At 42.2% G+C, this 10,741-nt stretch overlaps 1 protein-coding gene across 2 annotated transcripts in view; it reads right to left on the bottom strand.

Moving 5' to 3' along the window:
• Positions 1–526: 526 nt before the first annotated feature.
• The window catches only part of LOC137522899 (nectin-1-like), a 43,308-nt gene continuing 33,093 nt past the window's right edge, over positions 527–10,741 (bottom strand). Inside the window, exons 6-8 of one of the 2 annotated variants that reach the window (XM_068243035.1) lie at positions 6,912–6,950; positions 5,367–5,466; positions 527–2,488 (exon numbers count right to left, since the gene is read on the bottom strand). In XM_068243035.1, coding sequence (XP_068099136.1) covers positions 5,404–5,466; positions 6,912–6,950 — 102 coding nt within the window. In that variant the 3' untranslated portion in view covers positions 527–2,488; positions 5,367–5,403. The remainder of the gene's footprint in view (positions 2,489–5,366; positions 5,467–6,911; positions 6,951–10,741) is intronic. The other variant, XM_068243034.1, reaches the window with a different exon arrangement.

Raw genomic sequence — 10,741 nt, 5'->3', positions numbered from 1 at the left:
TAAACAGCTATTTCCTTCAATGCAGCAAGCTTCACAGACAGGAAACTGCCAAAAGTACGTACTTTTCTTGTTTCTTGTGGGAGAGGTTTCACCACAATATCAGTCATACAGCGCTCCCTGATGGTCTGTTTGTGAAAAGGAATAGATTTCTCATGTAAAAGGGGGTATCAGCTACTGATTGGGATAAAGTTCAATTCTTGGTCTGAGTTTCTCTTTAAGTTGGTTAATCAGTAATGATGAGTGTCCTTGATTTTGAGGAAAACAGGTCACACAATGTACTCTTTAACCACTTCCACCTAGACCTGTTTTCCCCTTATAGACTTGAGCAGTTTTGATGGTTTAGCTATGCCCCTATTTAATCTGCAATAACTGTATCACTGCTTATTATGACACCTTAGTGATTTTGTCTTTGGGTGCTTTTCTTCCCCAGGAACTATTTTATATCCTATACATTTGTAAACCAGCCCTTAAGTTAAAAAGAAAAAAGAAAAAAAAAAGAAAAAAAAATGGAAAACCAAATACACTATTTTCATGCATTATTTTTTTTATTTTAAATGTACTACTGTAGTTAAAAAAACACACACATTCAATTTGGATATGTATTCCATTTATCATAACACTTACATTGTGTTGCTACTACAATGTAGTCTAGAGAGGTTCCTTCAACCCCAACAGACCCAGATTTAGATCAAAGGGACCTATAGGCACAGATGTTCTGGCACTCTAGACTACGCCTTCCATGAAATTACAAACTCCCACCAAACTGCACTGCAAGTGTGCTGGCTGTCTCAGCTGTCACTTCTGCCTTATTTCCCTTGCTAATCATAAGTAGCTATAGGTGTCCCTTAGCATTAGGTAGCCAGAGGTACCCTCAGTATTAAGTGGCGAGAGGTGCCCCAGACTGAAGGGAGATCTCATCATGGAATGCCAAGAGCTGGGTGAATAAGCTATTATTTATGCTCTGCTCGTGCACAGGACTCTATATAGGAAAGGAGGGAGGGAGGCACTAGGTGTGGGGGAGGCACTAGTGAGCTGCCTTTTCATCATTAGGTGCCTGTAGACACGTGCCTACATGGTATAGCTCTAGCCACTAGCCCGATGCCGACGCAAACTCACAATCAGCAGGTAAACAAGGCATTTTTTTTCCACACTCACAGGCTGTGATAGGAGACCTCTGGAAAGCTTTCTATTGTTGCTGGTTAAAATCTCTATAGGTATGTCGGGTTTACAGAAGAACAGTTTATTTGATAGTTGTTCTTTAATACACAGACAAGAATTATTTATGGATTGAGCAGATTGCAGGTGAAAACATTATCATTACATTATATGTATTAATTTAGGCTAATTTCACACTTACAGCGTTGCCACTGATGTAGCTCGTTGAGAGGGCAATGTAAGTCTATGGAGACTTGCATACTATTGCGATGCAATGCGGTGTGATGGAAGGATCAAAATCACTGCAAGATCACCACAAACTCAGCAGTGCATTGACGCATGATGCGTGCCTACCGTGTGCAATATCCAGCAATGCAAGTCTATGGCGTCACAGTAAATGTAAATGGTCGATCGAGGCAGTGGTGCAGTATGCATGCACATAGCAATGATATACCAGTACATCACTGAGTGGGGGGGAGGGGGGCACTATGCATATTACAGTGTCAGGGAACTCAGATACAGAGTAATTTGCATGGAGTAATAGTGTGGTGCAATGGCCCTGCCCCAGGCTCTTCTGCTGCAGGAGGTATGCACTACTACAAGTGTGAAACCAGCCTTAATAATTGTCCCAGTGGCCTTTCGTTTAAAGTGAACTCGAGGTGAAAATAAACTAATGAGATAAAGAATTTTATTTATCCTCCTACTCCTAAAATTACTTGTTTTAAGTATCCCAGGGTTTTCTTTTATATTTAAACATTTACAAAGTAGATTGAATGTTTTACTGTCTCTAATCAGTGGCAGCCTATTAAGCGTCCCAGAGTTAGAAAAAGGTCAATAGTTCATGTATTTTATCTCTCCCTGCGCACAGGAGTTGTATTCTGCCAGAAAAACCTTTATAGCTGTAATTTGATTATCAGTGATGTTTACTATATTCCTGACAAGGTACCGACAAGACAGAAGCTGTCACTTCCATGCCTAGAAATTAACTCTTTTAGGCAGCAAAATAAAACAAGTAAAATGGATTGGTTATTAACATGCTTTGTACTGTACATACACGTTTATCTCATCATGTCACATATCTCCTCGGTTACGCTTTAACTGTTGTTTTTGGCTAAATACAGAGACCTTCTTTAAGTCATTTTTCCATTTTGTGTCTGTGTCAGACCATAGACCCTTGCTGTAGAGGTCTGTGATGTCTTTATCCCTGAAGGGCTGAGCGATTCACACTTCTCTGGTGTCTGGTTAGGTACTGAATGATGAGATGTGGAGTGACTTTGTAGCTTTTGCATGTAGCGATCCTTCTGTACACCATTTCACAAAAATCAACTCTATTCTATGAGAAAAATAAATTACAATACAGAAATTAATATACAAAATAAATTATGTGAACCCTATAATGGCTTTTTTGGTGCCCCAGATGGAGTTAAACATCAAAGGTGGAGCCACCTCAATAGTATTACTATACTCAGCCATGTCAAATACTGAAAGAAATGGTAGTCCAATCAGGCTAATAACTAACATATGAAGCGTTCCAGAGACAGAAAAATAAATAGCCAACATTAAGAGGACATTAGCTCAAAAGCCAGTGGATATTAAAATACCTTCTAAAAAAAGAAGAAAAAAAAACACAGATTGTTGTTTCCATATATCCACAGACGCGTGGGTGATTCTCTCTGTAGTGAGAGGTATATGGAGGCTGCCATATTTATTTCTTCACATATCATATCTTGCAGAAAAATGCTTGCAAAGAATTGTCTGCAGTGTTCCCTCACTGAGGGGTTGAATCCTACATGCACAGTGAGCATAGCCAAGAGCAGCCATCAGCACTAGTGACTAGTTGCTGTGATTATTTGCTGTGATTCAGTCACCCTTGTGGCATGGCCTGTAGAGTAGCTGCAGTCACATGACCTTCAGGTGCAAAAGTAAGGTATGATCAGCCCTCCAGAAACATGCGAGTAAATGTCCAGGGTTCGAATCTTAAACTTCTTTGGCGCCTGAGGACAGAATATCTTCGCCCTGCCAGGCTTCCGCTCCTGGGGAGTAGATATATGCATTGCCGCCACCACCGATACTGTTCGTGCTCGTGCACACACTCCCACACTCATTCACATGTCCACCTGTTCGCCCGGAGATAAATTAATGGGAATGCAGTTGATAATTTATCGAAGTCCCCATTGCAATGATCGCTGGCTTTAATGAAAAGATCACTATGAAAAAAGTTACACATCCACAGTTTGCTTCCTGAAACCATACATAGTACGCATACAGGACACATTGAAAAAAAAAAGATTCAAATAGTAAAATTACACCTACAAACAAGTTATTTTAATAAAAGACCCACAATTACATTTAAAATTAACTCCTTCCTTCCCACACTCTCCCATAGTACCCCCCCCCCCCCAAAAAAAAAAAAAAAAACTGCATAAAAAAAAAGAAATTACAATTGAAAAATACTCAAATAGTTATATTAGAGACTGAACTTTTTTAATATGTATATAAAGGGGTATATTAATGTTATTTTTTAAAATGATGGGCTTGTAAATAGTGATGGATGCAAAACTGAAAAAAAGTACCTTAATTTCCAAATAAAATTTTGGCCCCAGACATTCTGATAGGGACATCATTTGAACAGTGTAATAACCGGGACAAATGGGCAAATAAAATACATGGATTTTAATTATGGTAGCATATATTATTTAGAAATAATAATGGCCCTAATACTGAAAAATAATGGGTTTTTTTTTCCATTTTTTTCGTATTTTCCCGATAAAAAACATTTAGAATAAAATAATTCTCTGCAAAATGTACGACCCAAAAATAGCCTAATTGGTGATGAAAAAAAAAACCAAGATATAGATCATTTCATTGTAATTAGTAGTGATAAAGTTATTGGCGAATGAATGAAAGGATCTATGAAATCGTGAAAATTGCTCTGGTGCTTAAGGAAAATCCCCTCCGTGGTGAAGTGGTTAACTATCTTCACATCTATGTGATTTTTGAAAGCGTTTGTTTGGTGGGACAAAAATTTGCATGGTGATGCATGCTAATAGCATCCAAAGTTTAGTTTCCATGTCTGATGCATTTGTTTTTGCATTACACATGCCTTTGGATCAATATTTTGCATGGCTCCGCATATGAAATGCAAAAAAAAAAATCCTATACAATAAAACCTAACTGTCCCTGCATCATTCACTTTCCCTGTCTGTCCGTCTGTCTGAAGGTTTTTTGTACTGCGCATCTGCGCAGTACAGAGAGCTGTTGGGACGGGAGGCCAGGGAGCAGGGCGGCAGTGTGCAGAGCTGAGATGAGCTGGCTCATTGTTCAAGGCCGATGAGCCGGCTGTAGTTGCTCTGCGGGTGTCCCTGTAGTTGTCTGGCAACCTGGATGCACTGCACAGAGCTGAAATGAGCCGACTCATTATTCCAGGCCGTTGAGCCGGCTGTAATTGCTCTGCGGGTGTCCCTGTAGTTGTCTGGCAACCTGGACGCACTGCACAGAGCTAAGATGAGCCAGCTCATTGTTTAATGCTGTTGAGCCGCCTCATTTTTCAGTCAGTGAAAAAAAAAAAAAGAGCAGAGAGGCTCTGACTTAAGGGAAAAAAAAATACATAAAAACGCTGCTCAGAGCTGTGACAGATGACAGCGGCTCTGTCATTTTTCAGAGTCAGTGAAAAAAAAAAAAAGAGCAGTACAGCCTTTTGTTTCCGTTAAGCCAGCTCTCATTGCTCTGCGTGAGTGGTGGCGGGCGCGCACCCAGAAACACAGTCCTAGAGCCTGTTTTTAAACGGGCTTAGGTCTACTAGTATATGAATAAATAAAAAATCACATACATTTCACATAGAGAGGAATGCAGCTGGAATTGTCCAATTTGCTAGCCGTCTACAAAAAATAGCATAAAATTTGCATGTTTCTCTTTCTTACCATGTGAAGATTTGAATGCAAATTCTCACACAAATAACATAATTGTGTGGTGGAAACTTAGGCAGGGACCACACTTTAAAAATGATGTGCACATTAGTGTGAAACAATATGATGTTTCTTGCGCGTGTGCCTGCTGCATAAAAATCGCACACCACATGCAACTCCCATAAACTGCCTGTAGGGGCAGACTAAATGTGAGAACTCATCAGCAGAAAACCGAGCGCATTTTCCACTGACAAAAGTGTGGTCCTAGCCTGACCCATAATCTTTATTTTCTATATTGAAACTAACCTTACATACAGAATAAATACAAGCTATTACCAAGCTATTATCTTCTCCCTTGGCCAGGCATCAATATGTAGTACACAGAGGTATCCGAATGCTTCAGTTGCTGACGAAAAGAGATAGAAGTGTTAGAAAATGCTGCGTGGAGAAACATACACAGACAGAGAGAGAGTCTGATTCATTTGAAAATGAATAATATTGCACCTCATCACATTTGGTCCACAACAATAGACCAACTGGAAGCCCGGTGGAAAATTCAAAGAGTCTTGCTTCCATCCCAGTTAGGGCTGATGCACACCTAGAGTGCTTTTGAGCACCTTTCAAAATGCTAGTGCTTTGAAAAGCGCTTGGCTAATGTATTTGAACGGGATGGATCACACCAGAGCGATATGATTTTTTTCCAAACGCAAATGTGAGTTGTGCAGCATTTCTGTGGCGATTTCGCCTCAATGTTAAGCATAGGAAAGTGGAAAATCACTCTAAAAAGCGCTATAACAGCAATTTTCCAAGGGGTTCTTTAACCTCCTTGCCGGTTTTCCCGACCTGAGCTCGGGGTAGAAAAAACAAGCTATTAGCGGTGATCCCGAGCTCAGGTCGGGGTATGCATTGCAGAGCCTTACTTGTGGTTGTGGAGTCCCGCGCGCAATCTCGCTGCACAGCGGGACTCCAGCCTCTCTCCCCGGCAGTGTGGGGTCTTTCCCTGGCCGCCGGGATCCCCCATGTCCCCCGCTATTCTTCCGGGGACCCGGCAGCCAGTTGGAGCAGCGCAGCCGTGGTGGTGGCAGCAGAGCGGTGGTGGCAGCGTGATGTCATCGGGGGCGGGGCTAATATTGAAAACGAACTTCTCTATATTAGAGAAATATAGAGAAGTTCGTTTATATGTATATTAGCGCCATCTTGTGGACAAAGAGAAAACTGCAGCACAGGAGCCCAGGAAGGTACATTTTTTTTTATTTTGCTGCAGATCTCACTGCCAGAATAATTTTTTTCAGGTTTTAGGGTCTGAAAGAGTGAAAAAAAAATTGCACCGCTTTTAGACCCTAAAATCTGGAAAGAATCAGACCGCCAAGGAGGTTAACAAAAGCTGTGTACTTCCAGCTCTACTGTAGAAAAAAGAATGCCACACCAAAATGCTTCAAAAATCGATAGGCAATTAGGCATAAATGAAAATCGCTAGACACATGCCTAGAATCGCTTAGAAAATTCACTTCTAAAAGCGCTGAGCGTTTGCAATTACACTAGTGCTTCTAGGTGTGCACCGGCCCAGAGTGTTGCCTTTAGGATGTGTTAGTGCAAACATAGCAACAGGGGCTCCACAATCAGTTTTGTTGGAGGCCTGCTTTAATGTTCAGTTCCCTGGCTTCATTTGGTTACTTTTAGGTATAATCAGAAAAGCAATAGATGGGGAGCTGTTTTTCTTTTATGTTACCTTTCCCTTCTCTCCATCAGATTGCTGATGATGTAACAATAAGCGATACATAAGATTTAATTTAATACATGCGTATACAAAATTTGTATATGAAGACATATAACATATTTATCTCTGCCCACCTCATAATGTGATTCTAGTGCTACAGATCTATCTTCTACCTGTAAGAAGAAAAAAAAAACATATAATTCAATATTATTTTGCAATACATTTTAAGTAGTTTGCAAATAATATCCTATTTCAGTGTGAACCCAATTCCAGACACACAAAAAAAAACGATTTTCCTACACAACTCATTATAGCATCCATTTAACAGTTACATTAAAATATTTGTTTAAAAAAATACCTGACTAAAGCACCTAGGATCTGTGCTTTTTTCGATTAGCCAACTATCAGGCCAATAACAGCACCTTGGCAGTCCAGGACACATCCCAGGGCCATATATATTCATAGACCTTTGTGGCAGCAGCCCAGGATACCACTTGGTGGTCAGTGCACCATACTGCTGTCCAGGGGTGTAACTGCCATGATAGTATGGGGCCCCCAAACCGCATGAAGGTCACGTGATTGGGAGCTTCTAGAAGCAGGAAAAATCACACATGCTCCTGCACATGGTTTTTGTGAGTGAACCCGGGAGGTTTTTTTATTAATTGGCTGCACTTGTGGTTGAGGAGAGGTAGGAGGGGGCCCCCAAAGCCTCTGGCCCCCCCTGCGATGGAAAGGGGTCGCAGGGTGATTGCTACGCCTATGCTGCTGTCAGAGTCTGAATATGTGTGTTTGTTTTGTTTAACTTTTCTAGTATATCTCTCCTACCTATTCATTCTGCTATGGCAGCTAAGCAGGGCCGGATTTGTACTCTTTACCGCCCAAGGCCAATGTCACCAGCCACCCCCTGCAGTATAGGTAACAAGATGACCCCTCCCCTCTTCCCTCCAGTATAGGTAGCCAGATGACCCCTTCCCTCTAGTATAGGTAGCCAGATGACCCCTTCCCTCTAGTATAGGTAGCCTGATGACCCCCCCCCCTTTTCCCCCCAGTAGAGGTAGCCAGATGACTCCCTTAATCCCCCCCTTTTCCTACCCCCCTTTCAGTATAGGTAGCCAGCTCATCTTCACACTGCAGCAGTTATCAGTGTCACTCATTTCTCCACTTGTTTCAGTGCAAAAGCTTCCCCTTCCTTTCCATCTCCAATGCTGCCCAAGTCCATAGCCGATGGCCACAATGAAAACGTGCACAGAGAGCAAGGTGGCTGCTGCACAGGCGGCTAGCAGCAGATTACCATGGTCAGGCGCTTGCCTGATCTCCCTGCATTGCAGCATTTGCAAGCTTGCACCAGTTTTGCCTGCTGCTTTGGTGCCCTTGCTCCTGTGGTGCCCTAGGCCATGGCCTAGTGGCCTTGGCCTAAATCCGGCCCTGCAGCTAAGCAAGAAAGAGGGAATTGCTGGTTCTGTTGACATGGCTAGTTATATGGGCATACATCAAAATGGGGCCCTCATAACACATATTATCATTATTATTTATCTGAAAATTACATAATTACAGTAGACTTAGCAAACTCGAGGCAATCTGCTGCCATCTTTTTTAGACAGTTGATTGTAGTGGTTGATCAGGAATGACAAAGCAACGTTCACACATGTATGATGATATAATCAACCAAATATTTGTATCCGAGCAACTTCCTGAGTTGCAGTTCTTGACATGTTAGGTTGATCTGTTCTTTGCACATATACATAAATAGCCAAGCATGTGCCTGACAGATCCACATACACCAGCCCATGCCATCTCTCAATAACCAATGAAGCAATCATTTTATTAATTGTGTGAGATCAGCTTGCAAAATAATTGTTTTCCAGTCACCAGACAATCTGGTTGGAAACAGTTTTATTTTTATTTTTTTTTAGTTTTTATTTTTGCATGCTAGGCTTTTTGCAGCATCCAATCAAATAACAATCTGGCAGCCTCAGCATGTTCTCCAAACATAAATACAGTAGATGGGATCAGCATGTCCCCAAAATAATCTAAATAGGTAGCATGGCCCTCAAGTAGCAATTAGGAAGAATAGCCACCAAACAAGCTAATTATGCAGCATATCTCCCGAATAATGATTAGGCAACAAGAACCACAACTAGGCAATATGAGCACATAATAACAATTAGGCAGCATGACCTCAAAATAACACAACCTGGCGCAATGATCCCAAATAATAATAATATAATTAGGCTCCATAACAAGTATTGGTGAAATCTGACTGAATTTGGTTTAGCAACAACAGTTCATCCAAATAGGTTCTAAGGTTGTTGTGAATTTGGAAACAAAAGACTGATCACATTGAAGTCAATGGGTGGTGGTGGGGGGAGGATTTGCTTTGTATTCTGGTCTCTGGAGAGCTTGAACAGCTTCTAAGAGAAGCCCCTCACACATGTGAAGAAGAAATGTAGGAAGAGCTGGGGAAAATTCTGATTTATGTTTTGGTCTCAGGAGAACTTGTACAGCAGCCAAATGCAGCAAAAGAGGCATTAAAAGACCCCCCCATGTGTGAAGAGCAAAACCACAGTTGAAAAAATGGGGAGGAATCTTTATATCCATTGGAAGGGGTATTGTATGTGTCTTCAAGGCCATTATAGGATGGAGAGATTAGTTTGTCAAAGAGCCTGCCACAGTGTCTGCTTCCTCCTCCCTAAGTGTCAGGCACACCCTGGAGACAGGAAGCTGGCTAGGAGGTGGGCATACTTGGTTCATAGTGCATGCTGCCCACAGTGCATGCTGCCCATACTAGAGGCTTGTCCCATCTGTGGATACAGGCTGCATAAAGGTAACCACGCCTTCCTTGTAAAAGCCGGTAGAAGACCGGCGAGACATGCTCGGTAATCCCTATGGTAGGGACTAGATTGTGAGCCCCTTTGAGGGACAGTTATTGACAAGACAATATACTCTGTACAGCGCTGCGTAATATGTTGGCGCTATATAAATATTTAAATAAATAAATAGCAGCAGTCAGTGCATACCTTTTCACTGCACCTGTGTAACTGCACATTGTCTTATCCCACCAGTAGTCACTGCATACCTTTTCACTGCACCTGTGTGCCTGCACATTGTATACCAGCAGTCAATGCATACCTTTTCACTGCACCTGTGTAACTGCACATTGTCTTATACCACCAGCAGTCAGGTCAAAGTGCTCAGTACCTCACCTTTATCAAAATGAAAGAGGCATGGATCCCGGAGGGCTACTGCCTACACGAAGACTAAGCCAGTCCCCACACACAGCATCTCTGCCTGCACGCCATGTGTCTGCCTGCCCCAAGACTAAATCAGTACCCACACAGCATCTCTGCCTGCAGGCCGTTTGACTGCCTTCACTGCCACCACCAACAGGGTCCAGGACTCCATGTGGGTTCCTGAATTTTGCTACCAAACATAATAATAATTTTTCTGGTGCGTGCACATGCCTAATTTTTCTGGCTGCACTGTGGCTGCAATAACAAAACAAAAGGCATGTACATGTGTCAATTTCCCTTCGTGATCATTACTTTGCCGCAGTGAAGAGGCTTGCATATCACAATGAAGCAATGACCTATATGAGTGAGTGTGTGTGTGTGTGTGGGGGGGGGGGCACACCCAAGATAATAAGGTTGTTGCTTCATTGTGGACAGACCAAATTTGATCAGCTGGACAATCACTGTTGTTCTGTCATTGAGCTACCTCAGCCCGGCCGTATGGGCATGAAAACTGCCATCGCCTGCACTCTCACCATCATGCGCACCAGTTCAGCACGGCCATCACTACACAAACAGCTGTTTGCGGTGCGTTACACAGTGAGTTTGGTCTGTCAGTGTGAAACAGTACACTGCTTACACTAACTGCTGATCTATGTATACACACGCAAGATGTTTTCAAGCACTTTAGGCCTCCAATTTAACAATGCAATGTGATTTTTGCCTTTTAGGGATTA

Source organism: Hyperolius riggenbachi, chromosome 6, assembly GCF_040937935.1.
Source record: "Hyperolius riggenbachi isolate aHypRig1 chromosome 6, aHypRig1.pri, whole genome shotgun sequence".
In the NCBI taxonomy this organism is placed as follows: Eukaryota; Metazoa; Chordata; class Amphibia; order Anura; family Hyperoliidae; genus Hyperolius; species Hyperolius riggenbachi.
This window is presented reverse-complemented; position numbering and strand designations above follow the sequence as displayed.